This window comes from Rhinolophus sinicus, linkage group LG03 (assembly GCF_036562045.2).
Source record: "Rhinolophus sinicus isolate RSC01 linkage group LG03, ASM3656204v1, whole genome shotgun sequence".
In the NCBI taxonomy this organism is placed as follows: Eukaryota; Metazoa; Chordata; class Mammalia; order Chiroptera; family Rhinolophidae; genus Rhinolophus; species Rhinolophus sinicus.
In genome coordinates, this window is record NC_133753.1 from 61,267,256 (window position 1) to 61,294,642 (window position 27,387).

Here is a 27,387-nt window from a genome sequence, read left to right on the forward strand (position 1 = left end):
TTCAACTCTACCATTACTAAGAGAAGGGCTGGTAGTAACTGAAGTCCTGGAGCAGGCCAGACCAACCCTCCCTCCCTACAGGCTCCTGCTGTGTCTCTCCCCACCACCCCACTTAGTGCTCAGCCCACCTTCTCCAGAACCCCCCACACCTTCTCTCCTCCTAATCAGGAAAGGGGTCTCCAGCTGGGGCTTGGGCCTTGGGTGGGTTCATTTATTCAATGGATACTGGCATGCTCAGAGACAGTGTTTACACCAGCCTAGGTTAGCTGGCTGGTAGAGTGGTTTCCTCTGCAGTACCCCACCCCGGGGCAAAAGAAAGAAACCCAAAGGGCAGAAAAGTGGTTTATTTGTAAAGGAGACTATGGAGCAGGAAGAGGAGAAGACGACTGAAGAGTACTACATAGATATTGGGCCAGGTTCTGACTACACTACCTTTTCAAAAACTTGGGAGAGAAGAGCAATTGTGCTGTTAGATTGGGGTGCTGAGGGAATTCCTATAAATTGCTCTCTGAGTCCAACCTCTAACCCCTCCAAGGCATTTGCCAGCCCATTTGACAGTGGGGAGCCCAGAGGAGGAGGAAGACTAGGGAAAGGGGTTCTAAGATGCTCCCATCTGTGCTCCCACTTCATCCTTAGGATCACAGCCCCCCTTCCACACACACCACCCCCCCCCCGCACACACACACACACACACACACACACTACTTGCCAGCTCCAGTCTTTTGAGTTTTTTCCCTTAGTTTGGAAGAAGAGGTGTCACTTTGCCTCAAAACAATAATAGCTCTCAATCTGTAGTCCCTAGACAGTGCCTTCCACTTCTCCAGTGTTAGTCTTTATGAGCCTGGGGGTCCCTGAGCCCACATGGGTTGACTGACCATGGCTACCTTCCTGCTGCAAGGTTGGGAGGTGGGAATAGGGAAAAGGCTGAGGGAACCTGAAACAGGAAGTACAGAGGTGAGGTGGGGCCCAAACCTCTGCTCAGCGGGGCAGTGGGTGGAGCCCCTGGGCAGAAGGCCTAGAAGTTCTCGTAATGGTGGGAGAAATGAGTCCGGTCCTGCCTGTTGATGAGCTGACAGGCCTTTTCCACATTCTTGGTCATGCCTGGGGGGCCACAGCTAAACACCCCAATCTTCCGGACCTGTTGAGGGAGGAAGTGAAGGCTAGCTAGCTCAGTGTTCAGAAGGAGGGCTAGCTCAGTGTCCACGTTAAAGACCATCAGGAGTCCTTGATGAGGGTTCATGCCATGTTCCTGACAGTTTGCTTCTACCATGCATGGTGAGGCCTGGCTCAGTGTTAAGTCTGAGTCAATTTTGGTAGACTTGCTCTCTGTGGGTCCAGTCTCTAGCCCCTCTGAGGCATTTGCCAGCTTCAAGTGAAAGATCAGTGTTTCTAATAGGAGCTGAGTTAATCGATGTTCAAGTTGAGGGATAGCTTAGTGTCTCATTAAGGGCTTACTCAGTATTTATGATAGCAGTAGCTTGCCCAGTGTTCCTGGTGAAGCTTAGCTCTGTGTCCAGGGTGAGGCCTGGCCCAGTATTAGTAATAATGGTAGCTCTGAGTGTATGGTGAGGGCCAGCTCAGTCACTGAGTTCTTGCTTCTGGACATGGCATCATGACTTCAGAAGTGGCAAGTCCCTGTCGCCTGCCTCCTCCCTTAGCCCTTCAGGGTGACCCCACTTCTCTTCTCTCATCCCATTACCCCACCAACCTCCCAGGGGATGCATTCTCATCAGCAGTCAATTTCTTCCCTGACGGAGCAGGTTTGGGAGCTTTGCTCAGACCCCAAATGATAAAGTGAAGAGAACTTGGATATGCGGTGAGGACTGACCTGTGGGTGAACCTCCTGCAGGGAGTTGAAGAAGGGCTCAAAGGGGGGTCGGCCAAAGTGGGTGATGGAGCGCAGACCCGTGAACAGACTCCGGTTCAGCACCTTCTGGAAGTGCCTCTCACAGATGTACTGAGGGCACAAGGGCAGGTCAGGCCAAGCACAATCAGGGGCAGTACTTAGCCCAGGCCAGCCCAAAGCCGGGGGTAGGGCGGGAGCTGGAGGCTGAGTATTGGAGCCACCAGCTCTGTGCCTCCTGCCAACAGCCTGGCTGTCTACCTACCTGCCCTAGCCATCCTACCTTATCCTGCCAACCCACTCGGCTGCCCTGCCTGTCTGGCCCTGACATACCAGCATGGTGGTCCTGAGGTCGAACTTCTCAGCCAGCTGGGTGATGTAGATGTGCACAGACACCAGGTCCTGTTGGTCATTCTCCTCCACCTCCCGGATGATGTCAGCCAGCCACTCGAACTGCCTCTGGGTTCGTGTCACCCAGATGAAGTAGATCTGGGGACACATGGCTGGAGCTTAGGACCCAGCTCAGGTCAGGCTACCTACATCCCAGGGATCTCCACTTAGTAGAACTCTTCTGGTCTTGGCCAACTTGTGCCTCACCCCAGACAGCCTGGGGAGATGGAGTGAATGGAGCCACAGGGCCAGGCTCTGGGGCAGGGGGTGGAGTTGCCCCAGGGCATGGAGAGGTGCAAGTGGGTGACAGCCTGGGGCACTGAGAATGGACTCTTTCTCAGTGCTGAAGGTGTGCTGGGGTGGCAAGCAGCTTTGTCATGCTGAGCCTGCCCTGCCATTCCTTCCAGTGGGCCTTCCTCAGGCTGCCAGGCTCCCAACCAACCTTAGCCCAGAGGGAGAGAGTCCCACCAAGGGGCATGTCACAGAACAGCCTCAGGGAAGACCCAGCTGGCTGCCTGAAAGGGATGGGAATGGATTCAAAGAGAGGCCAACAGGATGTAAGCTGCCCTCAGGGAACCCATCTCCAGCTTCTGATGCGGAAAAGTGGGGCTGTGTGGGTTAAAAAGCAGAGGCAGAACTGCTATGAACAAAGGAGCAGGGAACTGTCTGCCCCCTCGCAATGCTGACAGCAGGTGGGCTGGGCTTCTGCCTGCTGCATTCCTGTATCCCTGACTCAAACTGCCAGACCTAGAGAGACAAGCAGGGGCCTGCCACCAGGTCCAGGCTGGGGTGAAGGGGCCTGGTGTATAGGAGGCCTGAAGGCCTAGGTTGTGTTCCTGGAGCCAGCTGTGCCCGTCAGCCCTGCCTTGCCACCTCCCTTTTTTTTCCTCTTGAGAGCAAAGCCAGTTTCACTTGTGCCCCACCCCAAGTGTGCCCTTCCCTCTCCCAGCCCAACAATGCCTTAAGTGCTAGCCTCCTCTGTAAGAGGGAATAGATTTCTTCACCCCTCTCTGATCCTGCCTGGAGAGGCTTCCAGAATCAAATCCTATATGGGGTGTCTGTATAACTGAGGGAAGGAGCCTGGGGGCATAGCAAAACAACTGTATGCTTTAGGGTCTGAGGATATCCTCACCCCCTGGGGTCAGGGCAGCTTGGCCTTGCCCAGATCAGGAGACAAGAACAGAGGCAGGGAGACGGGCACAGATGGGCAGTGATAGGGAGCAGGGTCACGGGCTGGCTGGTGGGGGGGGGGGGCACTCACCTTCTTACAGAACACTTGGCGGCTGACTGATGACTTAAAAACCAGGTCTTTTAGGATGGAGGCAAAGGGGGTGACCCCAATGCCCCCTCCCACCAGCACTGACACCTCAAACTTATGCCACTCCTGGTGGCCCTCTCCAAACGGTCCATCAAGGTACAGCTGTAGGGAAGCGAGTGGGTTTGAGTCAAACTCTGCTACCACCATAGTTCTGAAGCCAGAAATGGGAGGCAAGGAAAGGCAGGTAGATTTATGGAGTGAGGGCAAGAGGGGCACTCTGGCATTATCTGAAACAACCAGTCTCTGGATGGTGGGGGGACACAGTGGGGAGTCTGGTACTGCAGGGGCAAAGCCTGCTAAAGGGATGTGGGACGATGTGACACGTCTGGCCTGGGTCTGAGTACCTTCGGGTATCTGGCACAGCCGTCCGTTGGAGGTGAGTAGATCTCCCTGAGGCGAGTGGTCCAGGGTCCAGCCGCCCGGATGTGCAAGCTGAGCGTGTCCTCATGGGGCGCAGAAGTCAATGTGAAGGGGTGGTACTCAGTGGTCCCCAGAGCCAGGCAGGCGATCCGCACCCACTGCCCAGACTTGTACTCAAAGCCTTGGGGCCGCTGGAACTGCAGGTGGGTCACTCCTGTGGAGGGGAGGTGGGCGGGAGGCTGCTGTCCTGAACCCTACAACAGTGTGGCCTCTAGAGAGTGACCCCACCTGCATCCTCAGTTCTACTTCTGGAATATGACAAGGGAGATCTCTCCCCATCAGAAGTCATTACTCCCCTCCAGTCATATCTACCCTGAGGAGGGGCTGGATAGCACTGGGGCTAGTAGTCAGCAGAGGAAAGGGCAACCTGACCTGAGCTCCTCTTCTCTGTTGTGTGAGAGGCTCATGTCTCCTGGCAAAGAGCTTCTCTTACCAGCCTCCTCATCTCGGCCACCCCAAGGTGCCTGGGCCAGGCTAGGAGATTATGAGGTCCAGACTCTGCCCCTGCTCTGTCAGCTTCCTCAATACCACCAGGCTGGCCCCTTGACAGCCTCTAGGCTTGTACCTGAAGGCAGCAGCTCCGCCTTCACCACGCTGATCTCCACTTTCTTCCGGCTCAGGCTCACCAGCTTGTCCCCCACATAGATTAGTGCCGGGACCAGGAAGAAGATGTGGAAACGGGGCAGCTGGATCAGAGCGAAGCTGCCATGGATAATGAGCTAGATAGAGTGAAAAATACAGCTCAGACCCAACAACACCCACTACAGGGTCTGAGGCCAGCTTGGAGCTTAGACCCCGGCATCCTTCCCCCACTGATATATCCAACCTCTACCTCACTGTGTGCCATGATCCTTCCAGGTTCCAAAACCTAACCTCTCCCAACCCCATCCTCCAAAGCATCCATGATCAATGAGACTATTTGCATCTGACACCATCCTAGACCAAACCTAGCTTCTCACCTGCCCTCATGCAATAGCCTCCTAACTGGTCTTCCACTGGGTTGCCCCACTGTGATCCATTCCCTTCAGCCAGTGTGACTTTTTAAAGTTCGTTTTATGTCATCACCAGCTTTAAAAACCTACTGGACTTCCCATTGCACCACAGGGCCTTATGATTCCTGCCAGTGTTTCCCTCTCCCTGATCTTCAAACACGGCAAGTCTTTTCTGCTTCAGAACCTTTGCACCTGCTGTTCCCTCTGCCACAGATGCCCTCCCCCGGTTCTTCCCATGATTATCTCCATCTCATTTTTCAGGTCTCTGCAAAAACACCACCTCCTTAGGCCTCCCCTCAGTCCTCTCTGTCACATCATCCTGTTAACTCCCCTCAGAGCACTTGTGATCCACAATAAGTTTGTTTCATCATTGACATGTTTACTGTTGTTTCCCCCAGTGGACAGTAGGAGTAGGAACTGCATTCATTTTGCTTGCCACTATACTCTCAGCAACTAGCAGTTAATGCCTGGCACATGGTAGGCACTCAGTAACTGTTGAGTCGATGAAAGGAGTTTCCCCAATTTATCCTCTCCCTTTGGAGTCTAAGAATACCTAGCCAGTCCCCCTTTTCCATGAAATAACTGACAGGTATTGTCCAGCTCTGGTCCTGTCCCCAACAAGCTGGTCAGATGCTACTTGTTCCATTCTTCCCACTTGCTTGCTCCTCAGTCTGGCTCCGGCCTCCACCTCTTCTCAGGACCTGCTCACTGAGGGCTCATGAATGGCCAAACCCTGAGGTCTTTCAGACCACTTTTGCTCCCACCTTGCCACTTCTGCAACAATGTTCTACTAGTTCTCCCTCTTTCCCTCTCAGGCCACTCACTGACTCATCTCCTGCACTGACTGTTCCTTCTCCCATCCCAGTCCTGTATGTTGCACAAGCCTGATTTCCTCACTCTCTGCTCTTTCTATGCTCTCCCACATGGCATGACCTCTCAGCTGAGCCAGAGACCCTCAGCTTCAGCGCAGCCCATGCAGGTTCACTATGTCCTATTACCACCTAACACCCTGTGGCCACCCATAGCCAGGCCCGTCTCCTACGTGCCCTGAACATTCTATCATCATTCCCACCTTCGCACCTCTGTGAATGCTTTTTCTTTCTACCTGGAATGTTCTTCAGCTTCCACTCTGTCCTGGCAAACCTTAGCTTATTTCTCTGTAAGGCTTGGCCCAAGTCCCATCTTCTCCCTCAAAATCTCCCCTAACCTGTTTGGCCCAAATGGAACTCCCTTCAATGAGCTCTTATAACTTACTGTTTGGAACACTCAGCTCAGCAGTGAATCCTGTATTGTCCTGCTCATTTTGATCATTTCACATGCATGGCACTTATCTCTGTGGCAAATCCTAAGTTCCTGAGGGCAGGGCTTAGAGCCTCCCCTTTCTTCTACACGGCTTGGCACAGAGCTAGGATGTAACAGACCCTCAACACATAACTGTTAAACTGAACTCGGGTTCCTCATTTAGCTCTTCCTCCCTCTGAGTGTTGTCAAATCCTTGAGTCTTTCCCCACAGGACTAACTAAAACCTCTCCGGGCTCTTCTCTGAACTGGCTCCAGTTCCTCAAGTTCTTCTCTCATTGTGGAGCCCACATCCATCACCAAGGCTTTCTGAGCATCCAACCAGACTGACAGCAATGTCGGGGTGACCTCATGCTCCTCTGTTTGGTGTTGGCTCTACTTTTAAACCACAAAGCCACTGCAGACTTATGGTTGGCTGAGGAGCTGAGGGAGCAGCCCGCCACCTCAGCTTCTGCTGTGCTAGTCCGGCCTGCTCTAGCCTGGACATCCTTCCCCGGGACCTACTCCACCCTGGTCCTTTACTTGTAATTCTCTTTCTGTCTGAGGTCAAGTGGCCACACCTGGGATAAATGGTAAGGAAGCAGGTGGTTTGGGCCCTGGTCTCTCCCCAGGGGAGACATTCCCGAGCTGCCATGGCTAAGACTGCCCAGGAGAGGGGCCTGCACCTTTCTGAGCTGCTGACTTCACTGATGGCAGGAAGGGTGGCTCTGAATTCCAGTGATCCCCCAAACCAGGGATAAATCAGAAAGGGGTCTTGATCTCGGGGAGCCAGTCTAGCTACTCTTCTGGATCTCCCATCTAGTGCAAAGGAGCTGCTTTTTTGCCAGGAACAAGAACATCATCTCTACCCCTAATAGAAACAGTAACTCAGGATGGTAGGGCTCCACCCATTACTGAGAAGGTAGAGAAGGAGTGATAAATTAGCCACGGCTTCCAAAGAAGAGGAAGATTTCTTTGGGAACAAATATCATCAGTTCTAGGAAACAACCTAAGCCAAGGCTGGTAGTCATCTTCAGAACTGTGAAGTGCTGAGCCTCACACAAGATGCAAACAGGCCCTCCTACTTATCAGTGAGGACAGAACTACACGTGGGAAGAGGCAGGGCTGACCACAGGCGCCAGCCTAACCCAGGCAATGATGGACTCTTCCTTTGTCTCGTGACAAGGGAGACCCCTGTGTGCAGTTCTGCTGGAGCAGGGTGATAGAGAGGGCAGCCATATGCACTCTGCACTTCCTGAATGCGGGCAGCCAAGCTCTCACCACTGGGGACATATGGACCTTGGGATTTAGTTTAAGCTTCCCAACAAGGCCGTCAGGGTGCCCTTTGGGAACTGCTTGTCTGTGAGGAAGGTAGGTCAAGCAGAGCCATGAGACAGGGGCACAGATCAGAGTTGGCTCTGTAACCAACTAGCTGAGGCAGATGATGACAAATCAGGGAAGGGTGAGGTGAACAGGACAGGAAAATGGAGGGAAACAGAAGGAAGGCAGGAAACCAGATTGAGGAGAAGGAAAGGGGACAGGTGGAGTCTTAAAAATCCATTTTATCCACAGTGCAAGAGAAGATATTTTGAGCAAGCTTATTAACTTTATAGGTGGCATTTAGCTGGGTGGGGTGGCTAACAACCCAGAAAACAAGATCAGAACAGAAGTGACAGAACCCAATTGATAAGTTTCTCTAAAAAAGGGTGATGTGCCCTTAAGTGTAGGTAGTCCATCCAGGAGACCAAAAATGCTACCCAAAGTGGGGAAAGATTGGCTGGGCAGAAATGATGTTAGGGTGTCTGCAAGGAATGTAGATCGGCCTGGTAGAGGTCCTACTGCAAGACCCACGCCAGCGAGTTCATCTTCCAAGTGCTGCATATTGGGGTCAGTCTACTTGAGAGTCTCCATCTTTTTAGTGAGAAATGAAGAGGATACTTGAAATAACTAAGGGGATGGAAAACTAACGTCTCAGCTCTCACTGCCTCCCTGGGATCGTCTTGACCAGACCCTGCTAGCCTGGCTCAGAGTCAAAAGCTCTCACCAACATGTAGAGCAGGATGTAGAGGTGGTGGGTCAGCCAGAAGCCCCGGAAACTGTGGCGGCGGAAGTAGTGGGAGGCGAAGACGTACATGATGGCCAGGACCAGGAGCATTATGACCCCTGTGAGGCCTGCAAAATGAACAAGGGGGAAGGAAAAAGGAGTAGGGCTTTTCTGATGCTGCCAAGGGTCTGGATCCCTTTCCACTCCACTGCCCTAAGAGGGGGTAGGGAAAGCCCCAGCATCCTCCTCTGCGCCTCCCCTCCCATACACTGATCACAGGTACCTTTCACTTCAACAGACCTTACTCATCCTTCATAGACCTTGTCATGATCGTTATTTTTCTAATACCCATGTCATTATTTGTTTTATGTCTGTCACTTTCCTGACTCTCAGGTCCACAAGAACAGGGACCGGGCTAGGCTAGTTCACCACTGAATCCTAGTGCCTAGTGTAGGGCCTGGCACAGCATCAGCGTTACATAAATGTGTGCTGAATGAGTGAATGCGTGGGACGTCTATTCTAGGCCCTCAGGGTGGGACTCTGGACATTGCCGGCCCTGCCCTCATGGACACAAACCTCTGTGTCCCTGCAACACTCCACTTAGCTGCCACAGCGCACAGCATGAGCACTGGTGAGTAAGTACCACCACCAGAGCCCCCCTGGGTTCACCCTGGAGTTGGTGGGAGGCCCCTCCTCACAGGGAAACAATGCCAGGCCTGGAGGGCAATGCAGGAGCCAGGGCAGGAGCACAGGGAGCACAGACTGGCCCCTCAAGTGATCAAGGAAAAGAAAGGAAGAAATTAGGAAGATTAGAACCTTGAAGTACAGAAAAGCAGAGGTTAAAAAGGGATCTAACCAAAGCACAGCCTTATCCTCTAAATCCCAGTGTGCAGGAATTAGCAAGCATTCTCTGAAGTTCAAAGCAGATCATTTTAGGTTTTTTTAAAAAATGCTGTGGTTCACAGAGGAGCGAGTGTAGAAAACATGTTAGTAACCCCAAGGAGGGAACAGACTGAAAATATAAATAGGTTCAAGAAGTGTTTGAATAGATTCACAGCTAATAGCTCTAAAATGGGTGATTATGGGGAGTTAGGAATATGCCTCTAAACAGCCCTTGTCAAGACAGACTAAAAGGGGTAGAGTGGTGTCTGCCTGGCTTGACAAAGAGCCTGGTGCTTCCCCCATGCAGCTTGGGCACAGTATTCCCTCAGAACCACTGTGATAATAGGTCTGTGTGTATGGAGAGCGGAGGGGGACCGCTCCCATTCCACAGAAGGAGGGACTAGTTCAGAGTTGGTTGGGATAGAAACCCAGCTAAGCTGCTGAGAGAAGGACTGGGAAGCAGCCTCCTACTGCCCACTAGAGTCCTCAGGGCCAGAGGGCAGAGCCTGATTCACCATGACAGCCCAGTGAGTGCAATGAGGCTGCCTGTGGCAGATAGCACCCAGAATCTGGAGCATGGAGCCAGGCCCAGAAATTTACAGAGCAGGGAGGTCTCTCACCTGGCACAGTCTGGAAAAACCACCAGTAATACTTCTGGGGGAACTCCGACCTGTGGGGAAGGGAAAGCAGGGAAGGATCTTGAGAGGAGATGTCTGGGATTTCCAGAAAGAAACCTTCAGACGAGGTACCCCAACCCAGTTACCAATCTCTTTTTCTGCTGACTTGGTGTTGGGGGGTTCAGGCTGATCATTGTCTGTTCTATAACCTGGAAGGTGACACTTTCCTCTGACCCAAGAAAATTTGCTTCTTTCCACCCACAAATAATACCCTCCCACCCCCACTCACCCGTCATCATGGAAGAGGCCAGGGAAGATGCAGGAGAGGACGCTGAGTGGACTGATGGAGAACAGGTACACATTTACCACATGGCCCACACTGTGTAAGACTAAGGAAGACCAGACAGGATGGGGGTGAGCCTGGGGGCAGCTGGGTGGGAGTGCTCAACCCATTCAGCCCTAGGTAGAGGACTCCAGCCAAGCCAGAGTTGGGGGCCTGAAGAAGGGCCCTGGGGGTCTGGAATTCTGATCTCCAGTCAACATCTTGTTCCTCCCCATGCCCCATGCACAACCACATAAGTCTAAATTATATATTAGAAGTTCACTCCTGTGGTTTCTTTCATAGGATTATGTTTTAAAACACAAAAGATGGAAGATCACACATTATGTGCACTCATTCTGGGGTGTTAGTAACTTGTCAGAGGGAGGCTGGTGAGGTGACCTTAAAAGCATGGGAAGAGGCACTTGGGTGGAGTAGTAAGGGGCTCCTGGGCTTACTTCACACCATTGCTGGGGCCACCACCATCCTTATGAAAAGGATATCCAAGACTTACACTCAAGTTAAGTGCAGGTAGAGAAAAGGGGGCTCTCAGAGGGGGGAAGGCATCAGGGGGTTAGGAGGACAGGGAGAGGATCCCCAGGGCTCCCAGGCCCTGCCTGTGAGAACGATGGCAGTGGAGGCAATGAGGCGATGAAAGTCCACGGCAGCGTCGAAGGGCACGTAGCGGTTCAGGAAGGTCTCTCGTAGGAAAGTGATGAGGTTACGGCACATGGTGAGCAGGATGTAGGAGAACATGAAGGAGATGCTGGCCGCTGTGCCCCGTGATAGAATGATGCCCACAAAGGTGGTCTCTGTGATGCCCGAGGGTGGCGAGGTAAAGGTGTAGTCTGTGGAGGGGCCCAGGTAGGAAAGGGGGGAGAAGTGCAGAGGAGAGAGTCCTGCTGAGGGAGGTCAACCACGGGCCCCAGCAGGCTACCACTCACCAGTGCCTCCCCAAAGTTTTCATTTAAGCGGGCCCACACACCCACAGGAGGAGGCCCTGCTCTCAGGACTGTCACTTACTGCAAGCCCCGCCCCAGGTCCGTCTTTCATTCATCGCAGGCCCCGCCCCCAGAGCTCTCCGTTTTTTGCCAAGTCCTGTCCCCATCCCTGAGGCTGTCACTCACAGTAGGCCCTCTCCAGAAAAAGGCCTGCGGCGATCGCGTAGAACACAGCCACGCAGCCGATGTGGCGACGGTAGTTCTCTATGAAGCGCTTGAACTGTTGCACAGTTTGGTGGCGACGGCTTCGTTGAAACTTCTCTCTGTGAGCCTCAGTGAACAGCAGGGTCTGGAAGGACGTTACCCTTGGAGACAGGAAGTCTTGGCTCTCAGGTAAAAAGACTCAACGCTAGTGCAGCCCCTCACCCAGTTACTTAAGCCAAGCAGGGTTCAGACCCCAGAAGTTATACCATACTCCTCAAGTGGGCTATCAACGTAGGGACGGCCTCGCAGTGCTCCCTTGGTCAATCCATACCAGGGAATGTACTCCATCTACCCCAGTTCCCAGTCACTCAGACAGCCCTCTCCCCTCCCACCCTGTAACTCCCAACTCCCACTGGCTCTGTTCTCACCCACTAGTGGAGGCTGAAAGGACACCTCCTCCAGGAAGCCTTCCCTGACCTCCCAAGCAGAGATGAGCATTCCCTTGAGCTCTGAAGCCCCTTGTTCTTACCACTATTATAACATTCATCAGGGGGACATTGTAATTATCAGTGTACCAGACTAACTCATGTTCTTGGACAGGCACTATTCATCTTGCCCCCCCCCACACACACCCAGTGCTTAGCACAGTGCCTGGGACCCAGTTATCAAAGTGTGCAAGGTGAACGGATGGATGAACTGCCTGGGCTTAAGTGGAAGAGCAGTCATACTTCTTGCCAAACCTCCGTCGAACCTCCTGGGAAGGGTCTGTGTCCACAGGGCACTGCAGTCTCTGTGATGTCGGCTCCACCTCAACACCACTGCGGGAACATCGAGCACTCACTCTGGGAGAGGGACTAGGATGGGAATGCAGGAGATAGGACCTTTGTTACCTAAGCCACTTGGTCCTCTGCTGCCCCAGATCTGCCTCCAGACCCACTCTGTTGAGGAAGGGTCAGAGTTCTCAGCCAGGGGACAGCAGGAGTCCCACAGAGACCTAGTGAGAGAGTCAGTCACATCCTGTATGAGCAAAGGCATCTGACCCAGGCCGCAGGTGAGTGCCGAAATTCAGCAGGATCTCTGCTCTCCCTGGTGCAGGGCTGTGTCTGCCCAGAGTAAGAAGTGCCTTTTTCTAATTTGTACGAAGACATGAAGTGGGCTAGTGGGGGCCCTGATCCCAGACATTCTGGGGAGAGAAAAGGCAACTCCCCTGCCCCAGCCCTCCCTCCAACAATCGTAGATGAGAGCTCACCAGAGTTTCTCCTGGCTGATGTAGGAAGCTCTCCGGCAGACGTCCTTGATGACTTCAGGCACCTTCACCCCTGCAATACAGAGCTGGGCTAGGGAGCAGCTCAAGGCCCAGAGCCCAGGAGGTCCTGGCTCAAATGCACAGCATCCACCCCATGTCCAGACACTGCAGAGGGTACCTCAGCCTCAGCCCAGGCTGCCAGTGAGAGCTAGATCCAGCCATGGGCAGACAGGTAGAAGGCCTGAAACCAAGTTGACCAGACAGGTTCCCGAGTGCGTGTCCACCTTCAGTCTCACTCCTGGGACTGGAATCAGGCTCATGGGATGGAGTTCAGGAATTGTATGCAATCTACCTGCTAAGACCATTCTTCCACAAAACCCTGCTAACGACTCTCCAGCTTAAAACCTCCCAGGAGTTAAATGTAGAATCCAGGTGATGCACATATGGGAGGTCACTATAAAATTCTTTCTACTTTTCTGTGTTTGAAAATGTTCATAAGAAAATGTTGGGGGAAAAACACACTTCCAGGAGCCACCTATTGTTCCCTGTCTGGGCTGAGTGCTGAGGGGCAGGGCAGGACTGAGCTGCAAACCCAGGTTCTCACAAAAGGCCTGGCAATCTGCAGGTAACTTCCAAGTGTTAAACCAATCCCGAAGATTACCCTGGTCTATAGGACAGAGGCCAAAAGTGATTAACCTGAATCTAATGAAATCAGAGTGTTTAAAACAAAGTATAGATGTCTATTTTCTCAAATACTTCAGCAAACAGCATATGTGTCAAAATGGTAACAAATGGCAAATCCAGGTGAAGAGTAAAGAGATGCTCCTTATACTATTCTTATACCTTTTCTATAGGTTTAAGAGGTCTCAAAATAAAATTTGGGGGAAACAACAAAGCACAACAATTAAAAACCAAACAAAATAGTACTCAATGCTACCCTTCTACTTAATCCTCCTTCCCCAAGCCTGGGCCTCCCTGTCCCCCAGGTGATGGATGTCCCTGGGACTCTGGCCTGGGCTCACTTCAGGCACCTGTCCCTACTCTGACCTCAAGCCCTGGTGCCCACTGCCCTGGCTGTCTGGGAAAAGTGAAAAGCTGCAGAATCAGTAGTGCTGGGTCTATGCTCTACCAAATCTCCTCCCACCCTGGGAAGGGGAAGTCCTGGCCAGAGGCCTAGCTATGCCTCATCCAACTCACCTTTCTCCCCCATCTGTACTGCTCAGCTCCCCCAGGTTCTCATAATCCTGGGAGGGGCTGGGTTTGGTCTTAACATGCCCAGGCTGTGAGAATCCCAGGCTGTGAGACATCATTAAGAACTCAGAGCAGGTCACAGGCAGTCCCTCTGCCAGCTCTCTGCCCCTTCCTCACCCTGATTCTAGCTCCCACCCACCTGAGTCAGACACAGGTAGAGCAGGAAGTAGGAGGAGGGACAACAGAAGTGGTCTCCATGCACTCAGCAAACATTTACTGAGCACCCTTCCAGGGGATAAAGTGGCAAACAAAACCAGAGCACCCACCACCACCAGGCACTCCAGCTAAGGTGGGCATGGCCCAGGTCAGGCTATAACAAGGAGACACTGTTTTCCCCCTGCACTGGGCACCAGACACGGGGACCTTTGACAAGGAAGCAGAATTCCAGCTGCCATCCCCACCCCATCCTGGCCTGGCCCACCCCACTGGCGGGGCCGCATTATGACTTTTTTTGGGTCCTAGGCACTGTTGCCTTCCTGGGTCCCTCCTTCCATAAAAAAAAAAAAAGAAAGAAAGAAAATTATATTTTATAATTGTGTTGGTATAAAGAATATAATCCAGTCTGGATCCATTATTACATAAGTATTATTATTATACGATATTATATATCGTATTTATTTTTTTCTTCTGATTTTTAAAAGAAATGAAAACATTTCTATGGGCTCCTAAAAATATGCGGGCCCTAGACACTGTGCCTGCTGTGTCTAACCGATAAGTCAGCCCTGCCTCCAGGCCACCTCACCTTTGACGCAGAGCTGCGTGAAGCGGAGCTCGCTGTCGTGGTCCCGCAGCATGAAGTGGAAGTCCTCCCATGTCAGCTCCTCCTTGTCCTGGAAGCCTGACTCCCGGAACATGGACTCCACCACCTCGGCCAGCTGGGCCTTGGACAGGCAGTTGTTGGAGATCTCGATGAAGGACCTGGGGCCAGGGGAAGGGAGCCATCAGGCCCTGACAAGAGGCCTGGACACAAGGGCCCAGTGGCCATCCCCCCAGCCCTTCAGAGCCAGCATGGAAGAAGGGCCTCAACTGGCCAAATCCCAAGCCCCCTGCCCCTCCAGGTGTAACAGTCTCTGACTATATGGGTGAGGAGAAGGAGGACCCTGCTCTTTAGCCTCTTGCTTCCTCTTTCACGTCCCAGCTCAGCTCTCGCCCCTGGCCCACTCTCCTGCTGTCCCACACAACCAACCTCAGCATCCTGATGAACTCGTCCTTGGAAATGAGACCATTCCCATCAAAGTCATACATGCGGAACATAAGGCGAGACTTCTCCTCAGGGGAACCTGGGAGAAGGAGGACCCCATGAGAGTCCTAGCCCACCTGCCTAAGCCCCAGACTGGCCAGAAGGGGCCTCACTCGAGTGTGACCCACTGCTGAACACAATGAGGGGTCACTCTGCTTCCTGACCCCTACCTGGGCATTCCCAGATGTCTGCCACGGCTAGAGACCAGGCACCAGTGTTTCTCCATCTCCAACAGGTGAGCTACACTCCAGACTCAGTCTCCAGCCCCTTCAATCTTCTCCTATTTGGACAACCTCTTCCTCCTCCCCTACCTTTCATGAAGACCACCAGGATATCCAGGAACTCCCGGAAGGACAGGTAGCCATTGCCGTCTTTGTCAGCCAGAGAGAACATGGACTCCACAAACATGTCCTGGGGCTTGAGGCCCAGGGACTCAGCAAACTCAGCCCTGCTCAGCTCACACGTCAGGGCTTCCTGTACCTTCTGGGATGAGTCCAGGGGCAGGGTCCCTGCATCTGCCTGGTCGATGTCCAGCACCTGTACTTGGGCAGTAGCAGAGGGAGGGAGAGAAGCAGACAGGGATTCCTTGACTTGAAGACTAGTTGAGGCTTGCAGGAGCCACCTTTTAAGGAGTCTGTCCAACACCCCCTCACCTAAGTATTACCCTATAAGCCCTGAGGGTGGTCCCTCTCGCCATTTGTTCTACAGAACCCTGGTCCTGTGCATTAGCTGATTGGACCAGGGATGCTTACTTGAGTCAAGCAGGGGATCTGGAACTGGGACTGAGAGGTCCCAAGCCTGTCTTGACTTGAGCACAAGAAAACTCAGAAGTTGTGGACCACCCCATTGCTCCAGGTGCTCAGGGACACAGAGAGAGAGGGAAGCAGAGGCACAGAAAACGGAGGCAGCCTAAGAGAAAAGTGGCCTTGTTTGCTGACAGCCTTCTCTTTCCAGGTACTTTCCAGGCCAGGTCACAGTCCTCCCTTTGGAACTCCTGAGACACCACTATATCCTCAAAGCCAACTGACCCTTTCTCAATGCTAGCTTGAGTGGGTTGCTCTTACATCCAAAGGAGTTTTGACAAAGAAAAAGCCTCACCTGGGTTGAGAAAAAGTTGGGCTTGGAAAGGGAAAATTCTCATCATGGGCCATCTCCAGCCCACCCAACGGGCTGCCCCACCATAAGGAGAACAGACTGCTAGGGAAGAAGGTAGGCTGCAAACCATAACACCTGTTTTTCCTGCCTATCAACTAGGAGCCCCTACTTCAGGTAGGCTATGGTTTCATGAGGTAAACCTTGTTGCTTGAAACAAGGTGCTTTAGTGGAAAGAGCTGGGGCTGGAGGCAAGAGACCCTGATGGTTCATGTCCCAACTGTGCTACCCGCTCACTGAATGGCCTCAGGCAAGTCTCTTCAGTTGTCTGGCATTCATTTCCTCACCTGCCTTCATATCTCACAGGGTTATTATGAGAATCAACAAGAGAAGTTGTATGGAAAATATTTTGAAAGTACCATGCAGATAGAAAGGGTTGGCAATTACCCCCAGGATACAGTAGCACACCCTCACCTCCCAGCACAGGGAGTACTCAGGCCTGACAGATCCTGAACTGAGCGGAGGTGCGGGTCCTGTCTGGGCCCTGGCAAGGAGTCAACCCAGCTGGGGAACCCTCCATTCTAGGGCATACTCAAGTTCAACTTGTTTCAGGAGTAGATGGTAGCTTCCCTCATGAATCCTCTCCCCAGCTAGCCAAGCCTGTTCCTCCTTGTGGGGACAGAGCCAGTAGTGCAGTTTCCAGACTCTCGGCCTGGCCTCACGTACAAAGGTGCTGGCTCAGGTAGTAAATGGCCATCACCTGTGATTGGATGGCCATCAGCTGTGGCTTGTTGGCCGTCAGCTGTAACCAGTGAGCCATTGGCCACTAATATAACTGCCATGGCAATGCTAGCAGCAAAATGGGGGGCTAGCAAGAAGATGGCGGCTGAGCTAGCAAGCGTGGATTGCAGTTAGCAAGTGGAGTCGGTTGGTTGGCAGGCAGAAAAGCAGACAGCAGATCGCATGTCGTGTGAATCCAGCCTCCAGTGAGACTATAGTGGTGTGACTCCCCTACCTATGGCTCCATGGGTGTTCCTTTTTGGCCTCACCACATCCTGCGTTCTTCTGTGGGGAGCAGGAGCAGAGACCCCACAGGCTGTCCCGCACAACACTCCTCAAACACTAATGTTTTTGCTCTTTAACCGAGCACCTCTGCTCAGTCTTTCCTGCTTCTTTCTTTTAAGCCAAAACTTTGCCAAATTTGAATTCTTGCCAAATCTCATTTCCACCATGACTTTACACCAGCCTGAAGCCTCACTACCTTTTCTGAACTCCTAAACCACTTATTTCCTGGGTCATTTTTGTAGCTGTCATTCTTTGCCAGTTATCTTCCTTTCTATACACATCCCATCTTCCCAGCGGGATGATGAACTTCTTCAGTGGGAGCCCATGCTGTATTTATCCTGTATCTCCCAAGCTTCTCTGCTCCACTGTTCTGCTCCTAGGCTGCCTTTATTTTCATGCCAGATATGGACTCAAGTCCTTCCATTTCTCTTCCTAACTTATTTCCTGATATTCTCTCAATAGCTTTCAGAAGTCTGCAAGGTGGGCCATAATGCCCCATGGACGCTTCTAGCAGCTGCATTCACCCAAGGAGGGGTGACCAGGGCTCTCATTACCCCACACTGTCTGTCTTGCTCTAGGTTTCTGCAGCCTTTGGGGAGATAAGTGAAGGCAGAGAGCCTGAATAACCCTGAGGAGAGAGATAAGGGAAACAAGCCCCTTCATAGGCACTGCCTCTCTGGAGTCTCACAGGTGGGGGCAGGATAGGGAGGGGGCAGGAGCATCTCCTTACAGAAAGGTCAGGTGACCTGGCCAAAATCGCAGTAGCGTTGATTCCTGGCTGAGAAATCAGGGCTTCTGGCTTTATCTGGAGTCACACCATGGCCTCACGCAGCTAGGGCACCATTGCAGGTGGACATGCTAGAACAGATCTGGTCCCATATACACACCTGGGAGAAAAGGTGCCTGAAAAAGGTCTCCAGGAGGCGGCTCCGCTGCTCCCGAGTCACAGCTGCCCTCATCAGCTCCTGCTCCCGCAGCTCCCACTCCTGGAAGCTCAGCCCGTTCTCCTTTAGAGCACCACGAAGGTTTTCTACCAGTGTCCGCCGCTCTTCCTCCAAGTTAAATAACAGCACCTACGGAGGAGGCAGGAGGGACAGCAACCATTTGTTAAGGCCTCTTGAGGCCAGGAGCTTTCCATGAATTTTGCGTGTGGTGGTGGTGGTGGTGTGTGTGTGTGTGTGTGGGGGGGGGATCTGCTGGAAAGAGAACACTTACAAAAGAGATATTGTTATTCTGGGTTCAGTGGGGTTAAGTGGTTTGCTTATAGTTGCAGAGGTAGCATTCCAAGGCACATGTACAAAGCCATTCCTCCCTCTCTATCCCACACTGGAGAAGATAGGAGAAGGCAGAGAGTTCCAGGGGTAGAGGAGATGGTGAGCCAGACAGAGCTGAAGATTAGCCTCTGATTGAGCTCCCTTCCAAAATCTCTAACAATTCATTAGAACCTGAAATCAGGGGACAGGGAAGAGGGCCCAGCTTCTTCCAAGGACTCCCAGCTAGGACCTGCCAAGGTGTCCTTAGAAAGGGAGGGGGCAGACTGTGTTTGCATGAGTAAGAGGGGACTGTGGAGACTATGCCATCCAGCAGGCCCAGTGCAGGACAAGTGTGCTGAAGTTCATCTCTCTATCAGGTACTCCAGGCAGGGACAAGACCTCCACTTGGCTGTCTCCCTGGCTATGACTGTGGACAAGGAGCCAAGGGGCCAGCTGGGCCGTACCAGGTCATACTCCTTGGGGATCTTGAGCAGCAGGGTGCGGCGTCCACGGTTGTTGGACAGGATGAGGTTGACCTGCTGCAGGGGCCGCAGCTGGATGATGCGAAGTACAGAGAGCGTGCCGTCCATGACCCGGATCTGCCCAGGCTGCAGGTGCAGGAGCACAGGCCTGCAGGGCTCCTTGCGGCCCTGCCATTCCAATGCTGGGGAGAGACAGGGTGGGGTCATCTGGGGTTGCGGTGCCCGCTGGGCCGGCCCTGCCCGAGACACATCCAGAAGAAGAAGGCCAGCTCAGGGCTGGATTGGATCAAGGCCTCCATAGTTCCTTGCCCCTTCTTGGGTACTGAGTGCCATCTCCCCTCTGACAGTCCCGCTGTGCTCTAGCCCATGAGAAGAGTAACTACTGTTTCCTGAGTGTTTCCTATGTGCCTAACACTGTACCAAGTACTTTGCATGAAGGAGTTCATTTAATCTTTGTAAATCTAGGCAGTAAGTGCTATTATTATTCCTATTTTACAGATAAGGAAAAATAAGTTTAGAGAAATTTAAAAATCTGCCTAAGGCCCAACTGGTGGAACCAAGATTCCAATGCTCAGTCAGTATGACACTAGACCTTCATTAATTACTTCTCTGTTGCCGGAAATTCTAGTGTGAGATGTCCAAAGCAGTAGTTCCTGGGAATTTGTGAGTCACAGTAACCCTTTGAAATGTAGTCAGGGTCCTGTGACTCCTCCCTATGAGTCTATCACTTTCTCTTTATTTGGGACCATTGGGAGGAGTTACTGAGGTGGGAGGACTCCAGGTCCAACTTCTAAATAGGCCAGTGGCTCTCCCCACCTGCCCTAGCTGCCTGGAGGCCTAGGAAAGGCAGGCCTTTCCCTTAGGCTGACGAAGTGGAGGTGGGGTTGTCTCCCTGTCATGTCCTCCCCATCGCCACCCCAGCCAGCCCCAGACCTACCTTCCACGCCCTCCACGAGCTTCTCAGACTTGATGCTCTGGCGGTTCTGGCCCTGGAGCCTCTTAAAATTTCTCTTCCGGAGCCGAGCAACAATCCATGCAACAAGCAGGCTCACTGGGAGGGCAGACGCAGTAGGATGCTCAGAGGAAGGTGGAAGTAGGATGCTCAGTGGCTCCTCTCCCAGCCTCCTTTCCTGGGCATGACCCCCTGCTTTCCCCATATCCTAGCTCTATTTGTTTAACTGTCTCAAATTGTAACGCTCCCTGGGTCTGGGGTGGGTGGTGGGGAGAGCTGGTTTGCATCCCATGGGTTGCTTTGGATAGCATCTAACAAGCCTGCACGACCTCCTTCCCTTCTTCCACCACTCATCTCCCTTCCTAGCTAGAGACTGGACACACTGCCAGGCTGCTGGTGTTGATCCACACACAGCCATGTCAAAGACTAATTCCCAAGCCTTTGGCCCAGCAACTACATCTCAGCCCTGGTTCTCTAGTAAGGATTTGCCTCTGACAGTTTCCCAGGCCCAGGTTCCTGCAAATAGCTGTGGATTGTGGAGTCTCCATGGCGCCTGACCAATCTGGGCCCTGGGGTGGGGTGGGGAACTCAGGAGAACAGGGGAATAATTCTCCCTGAGCTGACTTATCTGCACGTCAGACACTTCTCATGTGCTTGTCTGCAGGTCAGACACTTCTCATGTGCTCTCCTGTTCTGTTGTTTTCAACATCTACCCAGGGGAATGTACTCTGCATGGTTGGCTCTCACAGATAGATCCACCCCAACCCCACGCTCCAGCTTGCATCTCTCACCCAACCCTGCCACGCCCATCACTTTTACCCAGGGGGAAGCAGCAGAGAGTCCCGATGGTGAGGCCGAAGCCAAATCCACTGCCCTTGAAATAGTCCCTTGTGACTGGGGGAGCACAGGCTGGCAGGCCCTCGGTGCTGAGTTGTCTTGGCTGTGGACAGGGGTCTCCTGGGGAGGCAGAAAAATCTAGAGTCCTGGGGGGTGTCGGGCCACAGGCTCAGTCACAGGATCATTGAGGAAGTTAGGGTGGCCCTCTGAGAGAGTTGGGGGTGCCTCTGGGTAACAGAGGGAAGGGGACTGCTTAGCACTGTCATTGTCCTTGCCATTGCACAAAGAATGTAGTGTTTGCCTACTTGGGTAATAAGTGGGGTCCAAAGTGAACCTCAATCTGTGTCTCTCCCTCACATGTACATATGTACACACACACACACACACACACACACACACACACACACACACCCTTTCCTTGTCACTGCTGTGGGGTTGGGCTATCATCACTGCACATGGCTCTCCTAATGTTCCACCCACCCCCAGCCCCATTCCTGCTGAACGGGAGCCTCATAATCAGGTCTCTCTGAGTCTCAGTCCTGTCCTCACTTGGGCACCTCCTAGAATTGTGCAGAGGGGAACCTTCACAGCTGTGTGTGGCAACCTTGGCACCCAGATCCAATGTTTCCAAGGGTAGAACCATAGCTCACTTCCCCCTAGGAGTATGCTGTCCAGCCCCATTGAACCAAACCCACAGCTGAGAAGGAAGGAAGCGCCAGACCCCAAACCCCTCCAAGCACCCCCCTGCCCACTCACCTGCATGCCAGAAAAATACATTGGGCTGCAGGGCACTGGGATCCACATTGGTGACCGTCACTAGAACATCCCATAGGGAAGTGTTTCTGATCTCTGAGATCTCTTCCTCAGAGAACAGCCTGGGGGTGGGAGAGGTGGAGAGTTCTCACAGTGAAAAAGAGATGCAGGCCCCCAGACATAGGGACACAGACGAGGAAAGAGACCCAGAGGGGTTGGGAGAGGGTGGCACCAGCTGGAAATCAAGGGCCCATGGGGGCTGTTACAGGCAGAGGGTCTGGGTCCAGGCTGAGGTGGAGTCTGAGGGGGGGCCCAGGCAGGCCTTACCCATTCCTGGTGTTCTCAAACCAGTAACGGTCGCCATCCCGCAGCCGCACAAACTGGTCAAGGACTATGGTGCTGAAGAGGGGTCCGGGGTCCCCATGGCTCTCCAGGAGCCCCCCAGGGAGCAGCTCCAGCCGGGACAGGTCCTGGTTGTACAGGGCAGCTGTGGCCTCCAGAACCTGGGGATAGGAGTGAGTGCAAGGACCTGACACCCACCCTCAGGCAAAGAGGTGGTTCCCAGGGATCAGCCTCAGGGATAATAATAATAAATGACAGTGACAATTTTTCACTTATGCCCCAGGCACTGCTCTGAGTGCTTTACATAAGTTAACACATTGTGGGAACTTTCTCACAGATTCAGCTGCCTATTTTATAAAGTTGGAATGAAATAGGCAGCCAGTCCCCTACATAACTTGTTCTTGAAAAGGTATGAAAGTTGAAGGATCAAAATCAGTGCAAATGTTGAATGATAGACTGCTGTGTTAGAAAAAGTTTCTATTCTCAGGGCTACAAACAAAAATGTTTTTAAAAATCAAATCCCTGTTTATACATTGCCTTTTAAAGACAGTCTTCAACAATATATGAGCAGCATATTCTACCTGACCTTTACTTTAGTTCTTTTCCCCACAATGTAAATAAGCACTTGACCAGCCTAATTCCAACAAGACCCAGTTGAAGCTAAAGATTTGCTACTTTGGGTATGTATAGTGATTCCTATCTTTACATTGATTTTATAAAGTTTATGAGCCCCATGCACATATCATTTCTTTGTCAGCCTTTCAATTTTCCACTTTCTAACAATCTTGTAAAATAGTAAGGGCAAAAGTAGTCAAAAAATTGCAGAAACACTGCTGTGCCAAGATAGTACGGTAGCTAAAACTGGTCTGTTGGTTGGCAGGCAATGCCATTTATCCAGGTGATAGCTCAGGTGTGACAGCTGATGCCCCCAAAGCAGCTTAAATATCAGTGCATGAAAGTACAGCTTGTTCCTGAGTTGAGGACCTGCTGTACCCACTCAAGGAGTCATTGGGAAGAGTAAATGAGAAAATACCGTTTAAGTGCCTCACATGCAATAGGTGCCCAACAAACATTTGCTGGCTCTGCAGTCACAGAGCCTAAAGCCGAATCCTGCTGGTCTAGTAACCTCCATCCTGGTGTGTGATACTGGGAAACTCGACCTGGGTGGCCCTGCCCCTCTCCCCAGGTGCTTCTCTAGTGCCTGTGTCTTGCTGCCCATTTTCTGTGTCTCAGGCCAGTGTGCCCTAGCTCTCCCACCCGGCCCTCTGGGTCCCGACCCCTCCTCACAGCGCCATCACTCTGAGAGAGTGCAGGGTTGATGTCCTGCCATCTGGTAACAGGAGACAGGCCCAGGGCTGCCCTGGCCTTGGTGTAAGAGGGCAGGCCCAGATCACGGCCCCGCTGCAGGCAGCTGGCCAGGTGGTCTATGCGGGAAAACTTCAGTGTGCCAGGCCAGAAATCTGGAAATGAGATACCAGAGAGTCTGAGGGAGCTCAGCACCACCATAGCTCCTCCAGCCCGTGCCTCAGGCTCCAACCAGTCCCAGGGGTACCTGAGCCATAACGAGGGAGCCAAGGGAACCGGGAGCCTGGGCTAGCACTCAGATAGAGAGTACAGGCTCCCAGCCCTTGGCACCCCTCCCTGCCTGACTCTGGAGCTCCAGCTGAACCTGCTCCCAGGGACCAGGGGTACACAGCCTGCGGGGATGGCCTCAGCCTCACCTCTCAAGTCCTCAACCACCACATGGTCCTCTCGCTCGGCGATCTGAGAGGTCATGCCCAGCAGCAATGCATCCACATCTTCAGCTCTTTGTAGGTTTGGGTGCTATAGGGGTGGGGTGGAGAGGATGTGGCTAATGGGGCCAGAGGTTGGGCAGCCAGACTCCCTCCACCCCACAGTCCATGTCCTGGGTCCGCCCAGTCTGGCTGTTCACTGCCAAACTGGTGTCTATTCCTCCTCTGCAGGCTGCCTTCTCACTCAGGGTGAGTGATGTCCCCACCCAAAACCATGCTGCTGGGAGACAGGTCCCCAAAAGCACAAGGGATGGAAAACTTTATTTCTTCTATTTTAGGAGACTTGACAGTATGGTTGACAAAAGGCGCTAGAAGATGTAGGTCGTGCATCTTGCTAACCATCTGTGTGATTATGGGCAAGTCCCAGGATCTCTTTGAACTCAGCGTCCTCCCCTTAATAAAAAGGGCCTTAGAGATTGATAAAACAATAAAATAAAATTAATAAGATAATGAAAAGGGATCAGGAGGACTCTGAAGTCTCTTTCAGCTCAGCTCTATGACTCTGATCCTATACCTTCCTCTTCTCTCTTTTTTCTCCCATCTCCCTTCCCCTCTATGAACACTTAACACAAAGTATCTGATTTTGCTTTAAACTAATGATTAATATTCTTGACCCACACTGACTGGTTTGGATGGACAGACTGTCCCCAGTAATCTTTCAGAATCCTTCCTTCCTCCTAACCCCCATCCCACACAAATACATTCACACTCCGCCCTGGGTGTGTCTAATTGGGAAGTTTCTTTGGGGGCTGGGATGGCTGGGGTACTCCAAGGCCTATAGGGGACCCAGAGCTGTCAAGGGAGAAGAAAAACCTATGAGAAAGCAATGAATGTAGAGCCACACTTGTGCAGGACCCACTGTCTCATAGCCCTGAGGCGGGAGTAGAGGGTTGACTTTTGACCTCATACAGCTACCTGGTCATCTCAGACACTGGTAGGGGAGATGGCTGCAGACCCTCAGGCTGTCTCCTCCATCCCAGCCAATCCCAACTGCTGCCTCAGCCCTACTGCCCGCCTTCACCACACACCCTTATACACATGTGTGTGTGCACATGTACAGACCACACACATATACCCACCCACATATATGCCCCCAGCCCTGACCTCTCGGCTCCAGTAGCTGTTGCAGACCCGGAGAGCTCTGGAGACACTTGAGTTCTGATTGATGACCCCCTGGAAGTGGCAGCTGGCATTTCTGAAATGCAAAGAGCAGGGGAGTAGACTGAGGCCACCCGGTCCTAATGTCAGGCATCAGCTCTGGTCTCCAAGGTTGTAGCCAGGGGCCCAGGCCATTGCTTCCCTGAGGTGGTATGTGGTCAGGGTAGGTCCTGAACAATCTGATTTTTGGGAGGTCCCTCTCCCTACATTAGACCAAACATCTAAAAATGCACTCATAGTTCTCTCTCTCTCTCTCTCTCTCTCTCTCTCTCTACACATACATATACACATATATATGTACACTTATATATCATATATATATATATATATATATATATATATATATATATATATATATCACATTTTTAAAGGATTTTTAATTGTTCTGTTGATACTTGTCTTTGGATAACTCAATTGCTATGATCTCTTGGCCATCATCAGGCATATCCAGAAATTGTTCCAGAGTAAGAAAATCTAACCTATGAATTGTTTTAAATTATAATACAATTGTAAAAGGTGAACTGACATGCTTTGTTTCACATACATTTAATTAAATGTATATTTTTAGTTTGAAGTTCCCTTTCATTATTTTGGAGCCACCATTTTCTTCAGCTCTCACGCATTTTTATTATAATTTCTCCAAAAGTTTTATAAGGCCCAGGTCCTGCGCTTACAGCTAAAAATGTCCCCAGTGTATTGTCAAGATCTTAGTTCAGATCAGCAGGCTTTGTGACTCACCGTCTGAGCCTCAATTAGCCCATCTTACACTGGGTGATTAGTATCTACACCAGCTGCAGGAAAATAAACATAAAAGTGCTTAAAAACCACAATGATGTATCTTTTTAAACAATTGTTTTTCTTCTTCTCCTCCATATTAATTCTTTTCCTGGGGGGAATGGGCAAGACTTCAGACTGATAAAGGGTGAGACTCCCATCCTGAAGACTCCTGAGGGCAATATTTCTCAATGACAAGCTCCCCACCACCACCACCGTGCCTCACAATATTCGTTTGAGCCCTCCCTCACCTCATGTAGACGCCAGGGGGCACCATAGTGGAGAAGAACTGCTCAGAGGCAACCAGGAACTCAGGGGAGATGCTAGGGTCCAGGAAAGGGCGGTATCCTAGGGTAAGGGGAGAAGAAACAGGATAGTAAAACTTGACCCTTAAACCACCTCACCTTCACTCCCACCTCCCCCCTTCCAAAAAGACTCCTGCAAGCTCTCCCACCCTCACTCCCTATCCCCTCACCTGCATACTCTGGGGGCGTTTTCCGCAGGAAGCTGGGCAGCCACTCATACAAAGCGATGTTCTGAGAATCAAGAGAGGGCAAAGGGAAGCGAGTGTTGGAGCTGCCAGGCCAAGAGAGATCTGAGCCCAAGGAAGGCTTAGGTGGGAGATGAGGACCAGGCAGGTGCAGTCATGGGAGAGGCAACTCAAACAAGAAAGACGTGGAGACCTGTCCCCTAAGGAACTGGGGATATGGGGGGGGGGGGGAGCTTGTCTAAGTGGGGCTTTGCCTCCTTATCATTTCAGGGTCTATTCCTAGGTGTTAGCTGTCTGCGGAGGGGTGTCCTCCGGAAAAGGGCGTTTCTGGGTGGGGGATGTTCAAGGGTGGAGGGCTCCGCGGGAGAGCGGAGTCTCCTGTGGACCAGGACTTGGGAGGAGGGCCGTGCGAATGACCTGGTAGGTGGCGATGACCCTCTTGCGCGCGTGCTGGAACAGCTCCTCGTCCCCCCAGCGCGGGTGCTCGCGGGCCAGCCTCTGCGCCCACAGATTGTGGTAGCGGAACCAGAGCAGGCCCAGCGCCTGCAGGAAGGGTTCACGATTCCCTCGCTCCGCCCCGAAGGCTGCATCCGACGTGGAAATACAGGCGACGAGGTGAGCGGCGGTGGCACCCAGGGGAGCGGCACCTCACGGACCCCCAGGTCTCCTTCTAACCAGCCCTGGCGGCTCTGGTCCCCTCCCCCCCCCCAGCACCCCTGCCCGACCCGGCTGCCTCACCGTACAGCCCCTGGGGCCCGCGCTGTCCCGTGGCGGGGTCGGGCGCGGTCCATATGAGCAGGGGGTTCTGGGCGACCCGGGGGAAGGCGGGGTCGGGCCCCGACGCCAGCTGTCCCCCGGAGAAGCTCCGCAGCGCGTCGCTCCAGGAGTGTGAAGAGCCATAGATGGCGCTGCCGTCCAGCCAGCCGGTCACCTCGTTGGTCTGCGGTGGCACAGGACAGGTGAGCCGGGGTCGTGTAGCGCAGGTGGGTAAGGGAGGACCAGGGCTAGGCGGGTGTTCGTGGGTGTCGGGTGGGAGCCTCTCCCCACCAGACACTGTCATGCTCAAAGCCCAGGGCCCCCGCCCGCCTCGGTCCAACCTCCACCCCGTCGCCTGCTTTCTCACCACGTCCCGGGGGTTGCTGGGGCTCCGTCCGGTCTTGGGGTCCCAGCGGCTCCTCTGGAAGGGCAGCACCACGTCCCCGCTCTGGTCACGATCGAACACGGGGTCTCCCGACGGGATTCGGATGTTGAGAAACTCAGCGGGGCAGCCGGGTCTCTCCACACTCACCAGGTCAGAGAGTATGTGGTAGCCTGCCCACAGTGGAGGAAGGCATGCTAAGGCCAGCTAAGGCCACTGTTCTTTCAGCACCAGCTATCTAGTGCTCCTCCTCGGACCCTTGAAGTTTCAAAA

General features: G+C 52.7%; 1 protein-coding gene across 1 annotated transcript in view; it reads right to left on the minus strand.

Moving 5' to 3' along the window:
• Positions 1-876: 876 nt before the first annotated feature.
• Positions 877-27,387, minus strand: part of DUOX1 (dual oxidase 1) — a 32,205-nt gene continuing 5,694 nt past the window's right edge. The window contains exons 5-34 of the mRNA XM_074327807.1: positions 27,100-27,287; positions 26,715-26,916; positions 26,394-26,560; positions 25,962-26,022; positions 25,738-25,834; positions 24,659-24,749; positions 23,483-23,585; positions 23,049-23,221; positions 21,747-21,922; positions 21,423-21,541; positions 20,649-20,786; positions 19,815-19,928; positions 18,860-19,059; positions 18,030-18,215; positions 15,297-15,522; positions 14,932-15,025; positions 14,488-14,663; positions 12,498-12,567; positions 11,977-12,102; positions 11,231-11,409; positions 10,721-10,951; positions 10,074-10,173; positions 9,788-9,837; positions 8,286-8,413; positions 4,537-4,690; positions 3,896-4,125; positions 3,495-3,653; positions 2,177-2,332; positions 1,829-1,957; positions 877-1,138 (exon numbers count right to left, since the gene is read on the minus strand). Of these exons, the coding sequence (XP_074183908.1) occupies positions 1,016-1,138; positions 1,829-1,957; positions 2,177-2,332; positions 3,495-3,653; positions 3,896-4,125; positions 4,537-4,690; positions 8,286-8,413; positions 9,788-9,837; positions 10,074-10,173; positions 10,721-10,951; positions 11,231-11,409; positions 11,977-12,102; positions 12,498-12,567; positions 14,488-14,663; positions 14,932-15,025; positions 15,297-15,522; positions 18,030-18,215; positions 18,860-19,059; positions 19,815-19,928; positions 20,649-20,786; positions 21,423-21,541; positions 21,747-21,922; positions 23,049-23,221; positions 23,483-23,585; positions 24,659-24,749; positions 25,738-25,834; positions 25,962-26,022; positions 26,394-26,560; positions 26,715-26,916; positions 27,100-27,287 (4,346 nt within the window). The 3' untranslated portion in view covers positions 877-1,015. The remainder of the gene's footprint in view (positions 1,139-1,828; positions 1,958-2,176; positions 2,333-3,494; positions 3,654-3,895; positions 4,126-4,536; positions 4,691-8,285; positions 8,414-9,787; positions 9,838-10,073; positions 10,174-10,720; positions 10,952-11,230; positions 11,410-11,976; positions 12,103-12,497; positions 12,568-14,487; positions 14,664-14,931; positions 15,026-15,296; positions 15,523-18,029; positions 18,216-18,859; positions 19,060-19,814; positions 19,929-20,648; positions 20,787-21,422; positions 21,542-21,746; positions 21,923-23,048; positions 23,222-23,482; positions 23,586-24,658; positions 24,750-25,737; positions 25,835-25,961; positions 26,023-26,393; positions 26,561-26,714; positions 26,917-27,099; positions 27,288-27,387) is intronic.